This window comes from Hydractinia symbiolongicarpus, chromosome 5 (assembly GCF_029227915.1).
Source record: "Hydractinia symbiolongicarpus strain clone_291-10 chromosome 5, HSymV2.1, whole genome shotgun sequence".
Classification (NCBI taxonomy): Eukaryota; Metazoa; Cnidaria; class Hydrozoa; order Anthoathecata; family Hydractiniidae; genus Hydractinia; species Hydractinia symbiolongicarpus.
In genome coordinates, this window is record NC_079879.1 from 30,147,773 (window position 1) to 30,167,273 (window position 19,501).

The 19,501-nt window shown below is 30.9% G+C and overlaps 1 protein-coding gene across 3 annotated transcripts in view; it reads right to left on the bottom strand.

Annotated features, from left to right (window-relative positions):
* LOC130645838 (midasin-like) overlaps positions 1-19,501 on the bottom strand; it is a 49,664-nt gene that overhangs the window by 24,052 nt on the left and 6,111 nt on the right. For all 3 annotated transcript variants that reach the window (XM_057451944.1, XM_057451942.1, XM_057451943.1), the window contains 40 exons: positions 19,014-19,260; positions 18,476-18,580; positions 18,255-18,368; positions 17,172-17,243; positions 16,971-17,046; positions 16,556-16,824; positions 15,711-15,889; positions 15,398-15,489; positions 14,949-15,065; positions 12,858-13,004; positions 12,565-12,706; positions 11,938-12,083; positions 11,602-11,726; positions 11,364-11,490; positions 11,006-11,278; positions 10,617-10,749; positions 10,392-10,458; positions 9,952-10,292; positions 9,187-9,392; positions 8,935-9,057; positions 8,633-8,695; positions 8,004-8,138; positions 7,734-7,841; positions 7,524-7,628; positions 5,647-5,721; positions 5,053-5,151; positions 4,528-4,662; positions 4,306-4,434; positions 3,628-3,775; positions 2,802-2,903; positions 2,567-2,714; positions 2,192-2,308; positions 2,007-2,091; positions 1,807-1,933; positions 1,607-1,743; positions 1,200-1,524; positions 1,021-1,061; positions 684-816; positions 292-425; positions 62-213 (listed from right to left, as the gene is read on the bottom strand). In XM_057451944.1, coding sequence (XP_057307927.1) covers positions 62-213; positions 292-425; positions 684-816; positions 1,021-1,061; positions 1,200-1,524; positions 1,607-1,743; positions 1,807-1,933; positions 2,007-2,091; positions 2,192-2,308; positions 2,567-2,714; positions 2,802-2,903; positions 3,628-3,775; positions 4,306-4,434; positions 4,528-4,662; positions 5,053-5,151; positions 5,647-5,721; positions 7,524-7,628; positions 7,734-7,841; positions 8,004-8,138; positions 8,633-8,695; positions 8,935-9,057; positions 9,187-9,392; positions 9,952-10,292; positions 10,392-10,458; positions 10,617-10,749; positions 11,006-11,278; positions 11,364-11,490; positions 11,602-11,726; positions 11,938-12,083; positions 12,565-12,706; positions 12,858-13,004; positions 14,949-15,065; positions 15,398-15,489; positions 15,711-15,889; positions 16,556-16,824; positions 16,971-17,046; positions 17,172-17,243; positions 18,255-18,368; positions 18,476-18,580; positions 19,014-19,260 — 5,599 coding nt within the window. The remainder of the gene's footprint in view (positions 1-61; positions 214-291; positions 426-683; positions 817-1,020; positions 1,062-1,199; positions 1,525-1,606; positions 1,744-1,806; positions 1,934-2,006; positions 2,092-2,191; positions 2,309-2,566; positions 2,715-2,801; positions 2,904-3,627; positions 3,776-4,305; positions 4,435-4,527; positions 4,663-5,052; positions 5,152-5,646; positions 5,722-7,523; positions 7,629-7,733; positions 7,842-8,003; positions 8,139-8,632; positions 8,696-8,934; positions 9,058-9,186; positions 9,393-9,951; positions 10,293-10,391; positions 10,459-10,616; positions 10,750-11,005; positions 11,279-11,363; positions 11,491-11,601; positions 11,727-11,937; positions 12,084-12,564; positions 12,707-12,857; positions 13,005-14,948; positions 15,066-15,397; positions 15,490-15,710; positions 15,890-16,555; positions 16,825-16,970; positions 17,047-17,171; positions 17,244-18,254; positions 18,369-18,475; positions 18,581-19,013; positions 19,261-19,501) is intronic.

The following is a 19,501-nucleotide window of genomic DNA, read 5'->3' on the forward strand; positions in this document are numbered from 1 at the left end:
GTTAGATATTTTATAACCTCTGATAAACAAAATAATGAAACAGAAAATAGACACAACTTACGAAATAAAATTTATAAGAAATCTTTCTTTCAGCCATTTCCAATGCAGTGCTAACGAACTTAGTGAGAACAAGTGTGTTGATATTGACATTCGAGGGATTTCAGTCTTGCAATAGCCAACAAATAAATAAAACCATGCAAATGAATTTTCCAGCTAAATAATTATTTTGAATTTTTAAATATTGTATTGGTCAGATAAAGCTGCGAAGTGAAAATACTATACGAAATATACCATGGCAAAATATGAGGTTTCATTTATTGTTAGCTGTTTAAACCAGGTTTCTCTGATGAACGCAAGCATCAAATTACAAAATTTGTAAATAAACATCAGAGACTTGTGTTGGAGAGAAGTCGTTGACAACTTTCCTATATTAATTTAAAAATGATTAAATTAGTACATCATACTCATAGATTTCAGGATAACTCAACAAAAACGCTGTAGCATAGCTAAACCATTTACATAGGAATTAACTAAGCAATCTTTCAGCTAAGTTATTAACCAGTAATTTCCATTTACTTCAAAATTGATTAGTCCCCAAACAAAATATCAAAACAACAACAACAACAGAAATAAGAACAACAAGCAGAACAGTGAGTCAACAAAAAAACAACACAAACTCAAACCTTCAGTGAAAGACTTTGAAATTGACATGATTGATTGACTGGCAGGGCTTCTATCAGTTAGAACTTGGTCCAAACCATAAAGTTGTTGGATAAGCAGGAAGAAGTACTTTCTTGCAGCATGTAAAGAAACACACTGAAAGAAATAAAGAAATTTAAGTTAATTAGCATATCTAAGACAAAAAAAAAGAGTTAAGCTATTATGTATTCACTGAAACTGATATTGGTATTGGAAGCAGATGAGCATTTGATAAACAACAGAATGTTGAGTCAAGCATACTTCAAATTGTTGAGTAAAGAATACTTCAAAAAGTATTTTTAATATAGCAAAATTACTTACATCAGGGTAATAATTTAGACTTTCACATATTGTATGACTTTCTATAATTATACCATATAATGTTCTCAATACATAATAATAATACACCAGTTTATCTTTTACAAAACAAATGATGCAGCTGACACATAATTAAAATCAAAGTGTCTTTCTTTGCAATGTTAAAAAGAATCATTACTTACCATCATGATTTTGTACTTCTGCATTTAGAAACCATTTCCTAAAAGCCATAATGCTGTCCAGGTTAAAAGAATTAGTCAAATGTTGCGTTAGGTAAGACAGTCGTAATATCATATTGGAAGCTGATGAACGCTCGATAAACAACAACAAAGCTGTGTTTGATGAAATAGTGTCTTGGAAAACATCAGTTTGAATAGGGATACTATCACGCTGACAAAACACAAGTGTAGGTGAATCACAGTAGTCGTTCACACAAGGGATTAACGAATTAATTTTACTGTTGTGAAATTCATCTAATGAAGCTTCAGTGATAAATTGACTGATACTCTAGAAATTTTTTAATATTGTAAACAAATTGTGTACACAAAACATAAATGTACCCAAAACACCTTAATGGTACAAAACCTACCATTTTGATATGAAAAGTCAGTTCGCTTTTACAATATACTTCGTAGCAAGCTTGCTTCACAGCTGTTTCTTTACTGCATCCATTTGTAAGAAGTTTAGAAGTCAAAGATGAAGCTTGCAACATTTTTGATGACCTGACTAAAATTGAAAGAAATAGTCAAAAAAACATTTTGAAAATTTAAACACCAACTTTTTCCTTACCATTATTGTTGTTTCTCTTAACTTCAAGATGAATTTTTTGGATAAAGGATATCATTGAATGGTCACTCAAGGCTTGTGACTTCATTAACAGATTGATATCAATTGTATCCAAAATAACACCATCTCGCTACATAAATATAAAAAGAAGCTTGTAAAAGTCATCCTAAAAAATGCTAATAAAAACAGTGTTTTATCTTTACCTCTGATGGTATGTATATTTCCACACCACGGTTTCTCATAGCACGAGATATTTCGCCATATTTTGGATCCATTGACATAAACAACCTGCACATATAATTCTCCTTTAAGTTCTTAAATTTATCTGTCTTTTCTCCACAAACGCAACAACAGATCAATACATACAAGAAAAGAATCAAATTCATACCTGAACTTTGGATGAGGTACCACTTTTGGTATTTCACCATTTATCACACCCCTTTCATCTATTGTTAAAACTCCATTGGGTTCCAGTAACGCATTTAATCGGTCCAATATGGACGAGCTAACACATAAAACATACAGGCTACTACTTGGAACAACACATTCATATTGATCTTAAGGTGACAAAATGATGATTAAACTATTTCGCACAGGTCAAACACTCAAGAAGCATTTTCAATTTTTTTGTTCTTAAATATTCATGATAAAAGATTTTGACAATTAAGTATTCTACAAAAATTGTCCCACAGAAATTGTTGCTATTTTCTACTGTCATATTTGTGAGAAAGTTTGAACATTAAAAAATAATTTTTTTGTGTACCTGCAAAAATTTACATTTTCAATCAGCAGCCAATGGCCCTTCTTTAAAGCATTGACAAAAATGCCATCCACCCATTCAAATTGTCCTTTGCTTTCCCTACTCTGTGCAATTGTTTGACGTAACTTGGTCAATTTTTCTTTAAAATCTCCTAAAATATTACATAGCCAATTACAGTATTTCATTGCAAATTAATTATAGAGAGTAGTTTTTATTTGTTTATAAAATTTAGGCATACTTAATGCAGAGAATGACTGTAATACTTGGTTGTATTTATCCATCATTACATCAAAACTTGCACTCAATTCATCTAAATTCCTCTCATTGTCATGTGTAACAGCTAAAACATATGTAATTATAATGACACTGATAGAACAAGAGAGTTTCAATTCTTTTTTTCTAAACATTAATTAAAACAGAATAAAGATAAAGGTTTATCATGGCATATCTGTGTGTCCATTTTCTACTGAGATGTTTTTCTTGGTAACCTCCTATTAAGACAGCGAGTATAACCCATGAAATTAAATTAAAGCCAAGCTACTTAGTGATTCTAGTTTAAATCCTGCGTACAGCCAGGTAGTACATAAGTGATGCACAAAGGAGCTTTTAAAACAGAATGTTGGGGATCTTGACGATAATAACAAAAAATTATTCCGTCACTCTTTTTGGTTATTCTGCTGTTTTAAAGGACCACACAAGTTGTGGTTGGTATAATCTAAACAATTCTTGCTTTGTCATGTCAATTATTGTTACATCATCAAAATCTGTACTTTTAATTCATCCAAATAGTGAACAAAATAAAAATAAAATCTAAGAAGGTTGTCATCATTACAATTCTCTGGAAGGCAGAGAAAAAAAGGAAAGGAAAATGTTGGTCGGAATAAAACCTTGATTAAAAATAAAAGAGGAAATCTTGCAAGTCACCCATCAGATTTAAACCTTCCGTTTAAACTGTCTATTACAGGTCTGGTAAAAAGGATGAAGCAAATAATCTGCTAGTACTCACGTGTGAAATGACACACTGAACAACTTAAAGAATCTTTTAAATTTACAAATAGTCATACCTTGTAAATTTTCAAGCAGCTTTTCTTTTATTTGAAAAAGCAGCGTAAATTCACCATGTGGGTTATGCTGCAAACAATGACATAACATTGTGTCTATCAACGCAGACACATCTTTATAAAACTTCTTTATGTGAAACGATACATTAAGCTAAAGAGAAAGTGAGATTGTTACAAAATTATATGGTGAAGCCAATCCATTACATATGAAATCTTTAAAATATAGCTAGAGCCATTCTCAAATATATTGTATGAAAAGTTTATCCACACAAGCACATTTTCATTGATTTTGGTGAACCTATTACTTATTTTTTCTTCAGGGTCACCTGAGACCAAATCGGGTCCAATTCCTTAAAATGAACTTAGATCACTCATTTCGGGACGCACTGGACGTAATCAAAAAATTTACATTTAAATATTACCTTAACTATTTATCAAAGGAGTTTGATTCTATATTTCATTTTGATTAGCGTATAAACGCGCTAAGCAAAGGTGAAACAAAGTAGATAATATTACGGTCCATGCAACCAGTGTATCACTATCGTGTTTACAAGTATAATTTAGGAAACTTAAACGTAACTGCAAGTTTTCATCTCTATCTAGCAACATGTTGTTCACACATTTACATGCAGAGTTAATCATAAAAACAGAAAAAAATTCAATATTTAAATTAATCATCACCTGTTCAAAACCACCAACAAAGTCAGACGTATCCATACCACTATTCATTGAAAGCACATCTAGTTTTTTACCTGATAAGTTGGAAAGAATATGCACTAATGAATTTTTTCCTGTTGCCTCCGACCCAACCTAAAATGGGTAAGTATTTTAATAGGCAACTATGTAATAAATACATCAATATATTCCCATGTAGCAAACCGCAATAGGAAATTGAGTTCTTACCAAGATAGCTAACCACTTCATTTTTACGCACATCATGAGTGACTCTAAGTGAGGTATACTTGATCGCAACAACTGATAATTTTGTCTCTGGGGAGAACACATGTCATTGTGTCTCTTAATGCTGGTTGAACCAATCTAATTAAAGCATGCATAAAACTTGTGAATACCAGTGACTGATATATCATGTGGCCAGCCACCTTAATTTTGAAGGATGTACCACAAGGGTGGTTAAAGCTCCTGTAAGCCGTTTGAAGATCCCATTAAAACTAGCAGAAATCACTGAGTTTTTTTAACCAGACAGCCCTAGTTGGGGATTGAACTGATACCAATATGTTCAAAGAGTACCTAGTACATTTTATTTGCACCAAGCCCATGAAACAAAACTTTTATGAAAGCCTTTCAAAATAACAATAAAGTATGATGGCAAGTTTTGCTGTACATATGGAGAGCACAAGTAAAATTTTATCTGAAAAAAAACAGGGGTAAACGTCCGTCCAAATAAATGTTAGTTTTTTTAAAATATACCGTAAATTCTGATGATGTCAGTTTCAAATGACATTGCCGTGTTTTACATCTTTCAGGTAGGCTGAAATCCTTAAAGATATTTTGATATCTTTTAATCACCTAAAACAAGAAATTTATCTGTATCAATAAAAAAAGTCCTATTTATACATTTGCAAAAATATGTTTGAGTGAAATTCGTCCTAACTTGTTAATGTGTATTTTTTTCTAGTGTGTTTCTGAAGAAACGTTTCTTTGCAAAAGATGTTGTTGATCTTTTACTGCATTTGGTACATTCTAATGGATACGAACTAGCAAAATTTGGGTAGGTATTTATTTTGTTAAAAACCTCTTTTGTGAGTACTTATTTTTTGTAAGAGGAAATTATCCTGAACTATTAAAACTGCTTCTAATTCAATTACTCAATAATATGCTCTGCTAAACACTGTGAAAATTATGAAGTTTATCAAACATTAAACATGTACATTCCATATGATAACCATCTTTTTTGTTACTTCCTTCAAGTTGAAATTAGTTTCCCAGTACTTTACAATTTAAAAAACCTCAAACAAACCAAAACAAGTTTAAAAACATTTTTTTTTTGCTTTTTTTACTAACCTGATGTTTGTCTTCAACAATTCTCATACGATCTTGATACAACAACCCAACAAACTTTCCAGGATCATCTTCACCCTAAAATATTTTTCACAGTTTAAAAATAAAATGCAATATTTACATATTTAATTCACCTTTGGACCAGTTAAGGATTGCATGACTAGGTGTCAGTTGCAATCTATGGTTACTAACTAAATAGGGGCCGTGTTGATGATATCTTAGTGTAAGTAATTTTTTTCTCAGTTGCGAGTCAATGGATAAGTAGGATGTACAGATTCGCTTTAACCCTATTATACCTGAGCTTTTTTGGCCCTTGTAACCCTGGGGGGGGGCGGCACAAAGTGCCCGTGGGACACAAATCCTGAACCACTTGTGCTTAAGTGATGAAACTTGACTCAGTTGGAGAATGTGTTTGTACAAACGCAATCCAGGTAAAAAAAATAATTTGATGACGTCATAGGGATTAGAAATGACGTCACACATGTGAAAAATGGTCATTTTCCCAATTGTTCAGTACGTTTTAATTTCTGCGTGTTAATAATGATACGGCCTTGATTCTTGGTAGATTTGTGGAATGAATACCAAAATATGTGTTTCACAGGAAAAAAAGTAATTTTAATGACGTCATTGGGATAAAAAATGACGTCATTTCGGCAGAAAATTCATATTTTAACAATATAGATACAAAGAACCGTTCTACCAGAAATATTGATGCTCATGTCATTAAACTTGGCATATATGTAGAACAGGGCATGCAAAGATAATCGAGATAAGTAAAACAATATAATGACGTCATTGGGATCCGAAATGACGTCAATTTGCTAGATCGATATTTCCTTCAAATCTGGTCTGCTTTTTGTCCCTAGTAACCATATAATCACCTTAGCAACACCTTGGTTACCACTTAGTAACCAACATACATGTAATAAATACTTATATACCCAATACAACCTTTTATAACATTCTTACATGAATGTCAACGGTTTTCAAAATTCCAAAAAAATTACCCCCGTCCAAAAAATGCAATACCCCCAGCAAAGTTCAAAATTTTTCCGAAATTTTTTTCGTCAGAAACCCTAATAAAAGTTCGGAATAGTCACAAAATTTTAGCACTTAATCACATGTGTATCCAAAGTTATGCCTAGGTAAAGAGGCCGCAGGCACTTTGTGCCCCTCCCCCAGGTATAATAGGGTTAAACATGGTTTTGTTGGTTAATTCCTTGGCAACAGAAACAAAATGATTATTAAACCCAGGTGCATGCATGACAGCCAGGATTGTTGACATAATGATCTTACAATTGATAGGTTTGAAAATGTTATTTTAAGCACTGGTATGGTCGTCTCTCGGAGAAAAATACAATGAGTAAAAGATAAAAAATCTTTAATAATAATGAAATATTATTTTCAGTAATAATTTTTATAATTTATCATCCCCATTGTCATTATTAGCCACTAGTGAACTTTCTGTAATTTAATTTATATTTTTGTTTGTTCCACAAGTAGTCATTAGTTTAATTAAACTAACTACCCTTACAACTTTTTATATACAGGTGAAAATTCCTGGCTGTAAACATTGCCTGATCTTGTAGCAAGTTTGTTCCTCACACTAAAACTGAATCACGTGAAGTATACAGGAACAAAGAAATTTCGTTACTTCACTTTTTCCATTTTTTTTTTTGCAATTTTTATTTTTTGGGATTGTTGCCAACTGAAATTATTGGACCTTAGGACATGCAATTCATTGTGCAGGTTCCTGTTTCTTATTTATAGGCCTGATTATTGAAAGAACAAAATTTGAATAAAACATGATGTAGCTTTAGCATATAATTAGAAAGGGTCAAGTATCACATTGAGGCTGATATGTACTTTAATAGACTTACAGAAGATGATAGAAGCTCACACCACCTGACTATATCACGGATATTAAACTCCCATGGACTTCCTTTTCTACCAAATTTTCCATCTACAACTATGTCTTTGTGCAACTATTAAAATGAAAATTATTAATAAAATAAAATTGAAGTCATAATAAATACTAATAACAAGTTATTCACTATTTTTTCATTCCGAAAAGCCTGATTGATACTTACAGTGGCATTAAATTTAATCATATTACAGATTTTCACTTCATCAATTTGAGGGAAAGCAGTTTTAATAATAAGATGGAAATCTTCTGGTGTCATTGCATCAACATAAACCTAGACAAATTCAAAATATAAAAAGAATAACAAACCAAATTATAAAACTTATAAAATTATATTTCTAATCTATTTCAACAGCAAAAAATAAGTTATCCAGAGTGATTAGGACCTAAAACATGACACAAGGTTAATAATCATTCCCAAAAGACACAGACTTACTTTTGTAAATCGATTTAAAAAAGATTTTGGTAATCCTTTTCTTCCACCACCTTCACGCAATGGATTTTGACAAGCAAATATTTTTGTCTTCTCTTTTTGAACTTGAAATGTTTTGTTTAATTCGGGCACATAAACCTAAAAGCAAAAACAGGTTACAAAATCCATGGGTCAAGCTTTATTAATATTGCATTAATAAAGATTCAATATATTGTATTAAATTTTATCAAATTTTTAAAATTCCAAAAAAAAGTCTAAGGAAAAATTTTTGGATTTTATAAATTTTAATAATTTCAAGGTTGTAAAGTTGGCCTAAATTTTTGCTAATAAAATTGTTTAGGGAATCTTAACTTCATATTATGTTCATTTTATATCTTTATCAAACATGTAAAGTGGTATTTCTAGAAGAGAGGGATTAAAATGTACAGTCTGTTTGATCCCAACTAGTCCCCATATCCTCTTATTTCATTACTAGACTTTTAAAAAATTATCCCTGTTTGTATTTTCTGTGTAAAACTGAAGCAGCATGTTCAGCAGCAGTATATCAATAAAAAATATTGACTTCCTTTCTAATTATTTTTCTAATTATTGTTCTACTTATCCAGAAATTTAAACTAAATGCCGTAACTTACTTCAGCACGATGGTCAAAACATGCATTCAGACCTTCCAATACAGATTGTGATGCAAGGTTAAGCTACAATAATAACACAGACAAGATATATACATTAGGCTTAAAGAAAATTGTCAAAAGTGAAGATAATTATAGTACTAAAAACCATAACTACTACAAAATGTTTTCTTGATTAAAAAGATTTGTAAAAGTATACAAAAATTTCACATAAAAATATCAAGTTCATGTAAAACTGTTATGATAGTAAAAGAACAATACTAAACATTTATAGGAAGAAGTAGATTTATGAAATAATTAAATACCTCATCAAACACCACCCAGATTCCAGCTTTTAAAGCTTTCAGTAGTGGTCCATCCCTCCAAGCAAAAGTTCCTCCTGTAGCCCCTTCTACAGGTAAATCCGATCCAAATAAATCTGAAACATCCTTAAGAAAAGACAACAAAATCTCTATCTCCGTAAAAGTTAAATATACAAAAACAATTTTTTTTTTACTTAATATAAATGTTGGTAGGTCTGTTAGTAGTAGTAGCAAAAAATACAAAATGAAACTTACAGTTTCTTCTGACAAGTTTATTCTTACAATATTGTGTCCAGATAATCTTGCCACAGCCATCACTAAACTAGTTTTTCCTACACCAGGTGATCCTTCTAACAAAATTGGCCTTGTAAGTTGTAAACCTCGAAGTAAATGTAGTGCGTTCTTTAGTGTTGTTTTCGCAGACAGATTGTAGCTGTCTCTCTCAGCTCCGGCCAAATGTCCTGAGAAAAGTAGAATTTTCGACTTGCAAATCTTATTTTCAAATTATTTGAAAATTTCTGATACTTTTGTACACCCTTTTAAAGTTTTGAAGGTGGTATCAACTAGTTACCCCTTCTTTGAGGCATTTACATTATCATTTTTCTTACCTTCACAATTATTTCTACATCTACCAAAGAGAAGAGCTTAGGTAGACTAGTCGTTAGCCAGTGGAAAATCCACAAGGTTTGGCCGTTCTTTTTTTACCGCATCATGTGCTTCTCGCTATTGCGCAGCTAAGCTACCATTTTGCGTGACAGACAGACAGACGTATATGGGTATTATAATATAGATTTCACTTATCAGGCATTTTTAAAATACATCAAATTAGTCTGTAAACTCATTCTCGCAATGCCGTGTTTTATGTTATTTTGTATTTTGGTTTTAACCTTGTTTTACTCTAATCAATATTTTTACTTACTCAGATAGTGATAAGTATTGAAGTTTCTAACTGTATCTTTGTCTAACAAATATGTCCCATAATTTATATATCCTTCATCTGCAACAATGTATATAACTTACCTTTAGGTATGTGGAAAGGGCCAATGCTAAAGGTGTTACGATTTGTAAAATAAGTTGCTGGTGCAACTGAGACTGGTTCCAATCCAACTTGTTTGTGCAGAAAATTGATACATTGTGTTTTAATACTAGCAGCCCTTGTGCCAGCTACTTGTGAAGAATTTCCTGAACCAATAGAATCAATGAAGACCAAACAAGCACCATGAACATATGCATGCTCAGCAGATATGATTGCAGCGGAGAGGTTTTCAAGCTCTTCCATTGCTGCATCATTTTCTTCAAATTTACATACTGTGTTTACAAACTGAACCCACGAAAGCAGATCACGAATGCTGATAGTAAATCTGCAATTAATGAAAAGGAATTAAAACAATTAACATGACTTAAAATATGTTTTAGCAAAAATTGAAAAATGGTTATGAATCATTTAAAAGGTGACTTGCCTGTTGCCAATTTCTGTTTCTTTAAACCACTTGAGGAAATCAACAATAGCATCTCCAAAACCTGAAGCTAAACGCAAAAATTCTCACAAAGATAAATTGTAAATTAATCAAAAAATAATAGAATTCAAGCTAACAATTGTTAGTTTAAAATTTAAAGTTGATGAAATTATTTTCATTGGTGTAACAATTTCAATGACATAAACAATGAAAATTGTATATTCTTACTTTGGCAGCTAGCAAATGCTTTCAAGCTTAATCCATACTTTATATTATGTTCAATAATCTTTTTTAAATCATCATAACTATCTGATGGTGAACACCATATTTCTGTAAAACGATTTCTCAATGCAGGCGAAAGCTAAAATTGAGAACAACAATAAAATAGATGCATATTAATACTACTTTAAACAACACATTTTGAAATGTGTACACTGTAAACAGAAACAACCACGTTTTCTCTCTTGAATTATTAAACAACACTTTTGAAGGTCAATTACACTTTGAGAGAACAATTTTTGGGCTAATGATAAAGTAGTTATGTATACTTTGTGAAATGTGTTGCTTATTTTTCTCATTATCACCAATAAAGACATTAAAATAACTGAGTCACTAACCTCTTTCTTGCCAAAGTCACCACCTGGATTCATTGTTGCAATAAGACGAAAAGATTCTTTCGCTTTTATTATATCAATATTACCAACTTTATTTTCAACTTCTCCTTTTTCAGATAAAACTAACAATCGATCTGTCTCAAGGACACTGTTTAGTCTTTCCAACACAGAATCGTCAGCTAATGATATCTCATCAATTAAAAACATCTGTCCTTCACGCATTGCATTTACTAATGGGCCATCACACCACTCAAACAATCTTTTGTCATCTGTATCCTGAGAGATATTTAAGTAAATATAGGTTAAGTAAAACATGGCTTATATATATTTTAAAAACACAATATTGCATATGCTGTATTACCTTGGCTCGAACAGGGCGTAGACCTCCAAGAAAATCTGCTGATTCGGTGTGCATATGGCAGTTTACGGCATAAAGCTGCTGTGCATTGATTGAAGCAAACAGCTGACATATCGTAGTTTTTCCACAACTAAATTCAATAAATAAATAATTTCAGGTTTCAAAATATATCATTTTGCGGATTAAAATTATTAAAAAAAGCCAAACATGTTCATGAAACAATATAAAAACTTTTCCTTACCCTGTTTCACCCACCAGTAATACTGCTTCACCAAACTGGAGAGCTCTTCCCACAAGAAATGCCAACCGTTTCATGTTACTTGTCCACACAATATGCTTAAATTCTTCAAGTGTGCAATTTAGTACCTACAACAACAACACATAAGTCTTTTTCGAAAGCAATGAAAGTAGATTATATTTTTAAATATTTATTGCAGACAAAAAACAAACAAAAAGTTTTTTAATGAGAAATAAAATAGCCATTAGCCCATAGAAAATCCACAGTAATCATTAAAATAATGTCGAATTTGTAACACAAATTTGCTGCAAACATTAATAAAGAGATTAAAATTCAAACCTTTTTTGATAACTTAGAGGAAGACAACGCATTACCACCATACAAACTCTTGAGATTGATTTTCTTTTTAAAGTTTTGCTCCAAAACCTCTTTAATTAAGAATGTCTCATCTTCTTTGCGACATCGACCAGCTATCAGCAAATAACCTGTATTTGGGAAAAATTATGTTTAAATTAGAAAAGTTTTAAAAACACATGTTAAAATTTTATTTTTATTTTATAAAGTAGCACGAAGCTTTTCGTAACTGAGTTACATTTTCAAGTGATAAAAATATCCTAAGCTAAAAACCTTTATACAAAATATTTAGCTTAGTTTTTAGCTTAGGATATTTTTATCACTTGAAAATGTAACTCAGTTACGAAAAGCTTCGTGCTACTTTATAAAATAAAAATAAAATTTTAACATGTGTTTTTAAAACTTTTCTTATTTATTTGTTGGCTGATTTATCATATGTTTAAATTGTTTCACTATCTATTAGAACCTTGCAAGCCTGGCAATCGTTAAAAATTGTAGCATGTTTTGAGGAAAATTGGCCAAAATAAATCTTATAGTGTTGATCATAAAATAGAACTTAGCAAAAAATTGAAAATTATATCGCTGATGCATAACTAATACAAGCTAAAATACCATCTTCACAAATACACTGTTCCCAGTCATATAATCCATCAACATTCTCAGAGAGTCGATATCGTTCTGCCCATCTGAACAAGTCTCGAAGTGTCATGAAACTATGCTTGCCAGCAAAAATACCAGAGTTGCGTCTTCTGACCTAACATAGAAATATTACCTTTACTTACTAATCTTTTTTTACAGTCTATACGATACCAATTGGTTATGCTTAGAAGTTATTTTTAAATATAGATTAAATGCTACAAAAATCCTATTAAACATAAATATTAACACAACACTCAATTGCTTACTCGTAGATCAAGCATAACTTTTACAAATTTACGACAGTATGATTGTGGTAAATTGCAGCGTTTATGAAGAATTTCTTCCAGTTCTTTGCTTGGAATTTCATCAAAATGTAATTCAACAAATCTGTTTCGAAATGCCCTTGATAAAATCTAAAGTTAAAAATTTCTTGTAAATACATAAATGTGTACATGTAAAATGTGTAAATCTTCCAATACCTTTGACCATAATAAGGGACCGTCTCAAAATGATTGTACGTAGTTCGTATAATTCATAAAAAAAACTTCATATCGATTTATTAAATCTTTCGTATCGTTTTATTTTTAATATGAACTTTTTTGTATCATCAAAATTACAAGTTCGTATAAAGTTCTTATCATTTAAAATAAAGTTTGTATGTAGTTCGTATCATTTTTAAAGAAGTTTGTATAAAAATTTGCTTATATGAAGTTCGTTTATTATAATTGGACTATTATCAAAGGTTTTCGTCTAAGGGATCGTCTCCACGGCATCGTAGAAAGCAAAAATATCTCCGTAGATTGTTTAAAAATCATGAAAACAAGATTGTAGAAAGCGAAAAGATCGCTGCGGAACGTTTAAAATTCATGAAAACGGGATCGTATAAAACCAAAAGATCATCGTAGATCGTTTAAAAATCATGAAAACAGGATGGTAGAAAGCGAAAAGATCGCTGTGGAACGTTTAAAATTCATGAAAACGAGATCGTATAAAACCAAAAGGTCGCCGTAGATTGTTTAAAAATCATAAAAACAAGAACGTAGAAAGCGAAAAGATAGCCGTAGAACGTTTAAAAATCATGAAAACGACATCGTAGAAGCTAAGAGATCACCGTAGATCGTTTAAAATCATGAAAACGGGAACGTGAAAAACGGATAGATCACAGTAGAGCGTTTAAAAATTATGAAAACGAGATCATAGAAAACGAAAAGGTCGCCATAGATCGTTCAAAAATCATGAAAACGGGATCGTATAAAGTGAAAAGATCGCCATAGATTGTGTAGATTGAACCTATGAATATGCAATTTTGCTAGTCTTTTCAAAGAACTCAAGCTCGTATATTTTACTTTTTTTGCTTCTAGTTTCGTATTGAAATAATTATGCGCAATTACGCTGGTACTTTTAAAGTTTGTTTCAAGATCGTATAGCAATTTACTTTGTTCAAAGTTTGTATCATTTCATTTTGTACAATAAAAAAACTTTGTTTAAGTTCGTATCATATATTAAAAAAGTTTGTATAAACTTTGTTTACATTTATTTTAAACAAAGCACTTCGTATGACATTCGTTTCACGAAACGAAGTACAATTATACGAAAAGAACATACAAACATTTTGAGATGATCCCAAATCTTTTATTACAGTGTTGCAATTTAATAGTTTGCAATTCACAAATCGAACTATCAGTTAAAATCACGAACCCGTAAACACTTGAAAATAAGAAAAAATAACAATTTTCGTTAGTTTTTTGTTTTGTGATGCTAATTTGTCAGTCTAGCTTATCTTTTACTAAACATTGCAACAATATGAAGTGGAAATATAAATATATTCATTAAGATTTTGAAAAAAATAATTTAAATTTAAAAATGTACAAAAATAATAAAAAATGTAAAAAAAATAATAATAAAAAAAATTTAATCTACCAGGCTGGCATATGTGTTGAATAAGTTAATAAGTTAATAATAATTAATTTAAGTATTTCATAATTATTAATGTGAAAACGTTTTAAAAAATTTGACTTATTTATTTTGGTCAACTCGTTCTCCTATTTTCATTTAAGTTTAAGTGTAAAGTTTAAACGTCCCACTTATCTCCAGCATGAAAAAAAAACCCTTTGGTAAGAAAATTCTTACCATCTATCTGTTTGTTTTAAAAAAATAATTAGTATGCATTTGCACACTGCCGGATGTAATTTCTCACATACGTCATATCAAATTAAAAACCTGGGAGAATATAAACACAAGTATTTTATAGAGTTTCCCAGCTGTTTTCAGAACGCTTAAGAATCCAGTTGTTAATGTCTTTTTGGGGGGGAATCACTTTCTCTATCTTAATAAGAAGAAATGCTACATTGTTTTACCTTCCTTCCACCATAATGACCTGGAGGATTTTGTGTTGCAAATAACATAAAATGTGGATGGGCTTTGATTGTTTCTTGCGTTTCAGCAATAAATAACTCCCTGTTATCATCCAGTAGCTAAAAAAACAGAAAATACAGGAAAATACAGGAAAAATTGAGGATCCTAAGCCCATTGTATTTTTTGCACAACTTTGGGATACTTTATTCATTATTTTTTGTGGCGTACTTAAAACAGATGATGGATGCAGCACTTGCAAAATTGTCTTTCTCAAATTGTCCTGAATGATCATTTTAATAATAAGTTTAATTTACAACTTTAAAGAAGTATATAATAAACTTTGTAGTTGAATTTCCATGCATGTTCATTGTTTTAATAAAAAAAAAGTGAAAAACCAGAAACTGTGTTCTCACTCCTGTTAAATCAGTTTTGTAACTTTGATAAATCTTACCCTATTTAGTGCCTCTAAAACATCTGTTGGTGCTAAATTCAATTCATCTAAAATGATCCAGTAACCTCTCCGCATGGCTGTTACAAGAACACCTGAAACAAATAAACATGTAATCATTGTTATTCAAAAGTATAAAATACATTTACACAACATGGACAATCTTTGTCTTACAATTTCACAAATAAAATTGGCTTGCAAAAGTTGTATAAAGCATAAAGTGTGTTAAAGTATAAAGTGTGTTAAGCTACTTCAGCTTTGTTATTTAAACATTTAATGATGGTAGAAAAATTTACAAAAAATATAAGATACAAACCTTCTTTAAAGATAAGATTTCCATTGTCATCCGCACCATAGCAACCAATATATTCCTGAATATCTGTGTGTTCATGATTGTTTATACGAACACAGTGGTTACCTGTTAACTTTGCAAGATATGATATTAAACTTGTTTTCCCAACAGATGTTTCGCCTTGCAGTAACACAGGATACTTTCTATGGTGAAATATTTAATATATACAGTAAACAATCTAACTTCAATGCACCATGGCATCTTTTGACAGATGCCATGCTTCCTTTATAAGGAAGTATTAAAAGATTAAAAAAGTAAAAATTTAAATTGATTGAGTTCTTTTGAAACTCCAAGCCCTGAGAATGACGATGTTTATTGGATAATTTAAACAAAAAATCACATACCTAGGAAAAAACTTCTTTAATGCTTTTTACTTATTTTTCGAAAAGTTTTATAGTCCACACAAATTGTGCTTTTAATGGTATCAAATATAAATATAAAGTACTAGAATTTAATCCAAATTTCTATCTGATGTTATTTTTTTTATATTAGTTAGGACTTGTAGTGTTTTATTTCTCTAAAGAAAAAGAGTTGTATGTTGACTATAAATTTTTACAAGCAAATCTTTTTTTGTTTACGGTTGTTGTTACAAATGAGGTGCCTCCAACATGCAATTGTAAATATCTGCCAAAACATTTAAAATGTGTCACTTCTGAGTTAGCAAAGAGTGCTAGAGATCATTTCACCTTTTATTAATAAAAAAAGATATTATAAGAGCATGGGCTTTCCTTGTGTATTCAGACACTCAGGAGAGTTTTTTTTGTTCCATAACACTGCATTATGTGAAATCAAACTAATAATGAAATAACCTTCCAGCCACAACTCTTGCTAGGTCTTGCAAATTTTTCCTGACACTTGTTGTCACCACATAACCTTTATCATTAAAAGCCTTTTTACTACCAACACTAATCCAATATCCTTGAACAGAAACGTTGTTTCCATGCTGTGGTTTAGGCAATGGTGAAGACAATACACTTGATACGTTTTTCACATTTGTAAACACATTTTTCTTAATATGTGCAGTCACCAGTGGATGTGACGGTCGATCAAGTTGTGTTAAAAAGCTCATGCATAGACCCTGTGGTGTAATAAGAAAATTAAAAAAGTCAAACAATTTTTTTTTCATTAACATGGTATTTATCTTTATTAAAGCTACTGTAATAAGATTATTATATTGTTAAATTAAAGAAAAACTTTTAAAGATACTGTGTTTAACACGCATACCTCATAAACAGCTCTGAGAGGTGGGCAATTTAATTGGTTAACTGCATATTGTAATCCACGACACAGTGTTCGCAAGCTTAAGAAAACAATGCATGCACAATGACACAAAACATTTGTAAACAAGAACTTTGATTTCTGACACTACAGATTATCAATATAAGCAGGTTTATTTGCATTGAAAGAAGTTACGCTAAACGTTACCTGTAATGTGGCCTGTAACCAGAACCATCAACAAGTTTGTCTTTTGCAAGATTCCGAATGGTGAAGTAAAAGCTGAAAAATTTGATTTAAAAACATGTCAATTACAGGTGAGAACAAAGAACAAAAAACGTTTCATGCTAAGATAAAAATATTATAGAAATTGAATGGATAAAATTATGATAGTAAAATATTACTAACTAGTCGATAAAGCCCGTGGAAAAATTCACTAAGGCAGGATAAAAATGCAAAAGAAGCGTTATTTGAATTTTGATGACGTCAGCAACCAATCCACAAAAAAAATAAAAATTCAGAAGCTTATTTTCACGTTGCCTCTATTGTGTAGAGCTTAAAGCACTGATCAAGAAAATGTATATGATCATGTACTTTTGATAAGCGGTTAATGAGATATACGGGTTTAAATATTTTGCTGACGTCAGCATGGCCCGTCAATACCTAGATTTTTTTTTGGAAATTTGTGTACCTGTTGCATCAATCGCATAGATCTTGAAACGCTGATCAAGAAAATGTATAGGATCATGTACTTTTGATAAATGGTTTCAAAGATATTAGTGTTTAAAGGTTTTTTGATGACGCATCAACCCGTCCATTTCGAAACGGATTCAGGGACACAGGTTTGGGAAAATTACCCAAATTGGTGGTCCCTAGTTACCCACGTAGTAAAAAATCATTGACGTCACCTCTTCATTTCCAAGTTATTTGGCCTCAAAGTTTTAGGTGCACTGTAATGGCTTCATTATTTAATATATCCTATATTGACGGTAAAGTATTATTATTTTCGTCATGCGGTAATGTCAGAAAATTTAACTTATAAGACATGCATTTTTCAGCAACATGAAAGGAAAATGAACACATCCACCTTACAGACAGACACACAGTCTCCTATAATAATAGCGATTGTTACTGATATGTTAATAAAGCAAAAAATATAACAATTATATAGACACCATGTTGGACAGATACACAAATAGTACCAATACTGATCATTATAATTATTTTAGACTTAGTAATAAAGCATTTGTGTATTTACAAACATTTCAAGTTTTTTTAAAGAAGTTAACCTACTTAACAATGCCACTGATAATGTCCGAAGATACATTTAAGTTGTTCAGGTAATAAGCAACTAATGTTTTTAAATCAGATGCATCATCCATTTCATCAACATATATTTCCGAAAATCTAAACAAGAAACAAAGTTTTTCACATACTGTTAGATACATTACATCTTGAAGGGAAAAAATATTTAGAGATGACATATGATTAAGACCAATTAGCAAATTACATACCTATTTCTTATACCATATGGGAGATCTTTCTTGCCAACATCAGTTGCAGGATTCATGCATGCAAACAAGCGAAAGTTTTTATGACGTGTTATTGGATTGATATCCCTAGAAAACGGTGAAATAAAAACCTTATAAATCAATGAATATACAGCTAAAATCATTATTATTAACCCAGCTAAAAGAAGAAACTTTTCCTATTTTTGGATAAACACACAACTTATGAAATGTTTTAATAGTAAACTTTCTGTGCAATAATGTTTATATTGTCTTGTTGTAGAGAATATAATGCAAAGGTTAAGTATGAAAGAATATGCAGCAAAATTTCTTTGTTTATTAGCTGTTTAAAAAAATTAGAAATTTCGATTTTAAATTTGGCATCTAACATGCATTAAAGTGGTACTATAGAAGTACCTGACAGTTGGTGCCTAACTGTCATGTTAGGCAGCAAGGAGCTTAAAAACTATAACTAAAAAAAATATCAACACCAGTTAGGTTTACAGTTAAAAATTAGAGTCAAGTAGAATAAACATAGATTTACCCTCTCTCTGTTAGCACCATGGATCCGGATTGGCTGTCCAGTAAGCCACTTAAACATTGCAATGTTTCAGCTGTTGCTAAGTTTATTTCATCCAGTAAAATCCAATAACCGGACCTAATAGACTTAACTAAAGTTCCTTCAACAAAGTTGAACACTAATCCTTCTTGAGTGGAAAGTTTCTTTTCCAGAGAATTAACGTCTGAAAGCATAGCCTCCCATTTTGCTCCCAAACTTTTGAATATTTCATCTAAAAATATATTACAACAAAAGAAATACATTAAGTCTTTGTACATACTAATACATAAATTGCGTGTGTTTGTCTGTAACAGGCAAAGTCAATTTTATCTTTTACATTTTTTTTACAATTTTACTTTAGTTCTAAAACGAATTTTATCATTCTGTCAAAGTTTTGGTGTTCAAATATGTATTTTTTAAACATATTTAAACATGTTTTAAAACATATTTTAGCCATGCTAAAGATGAATTGC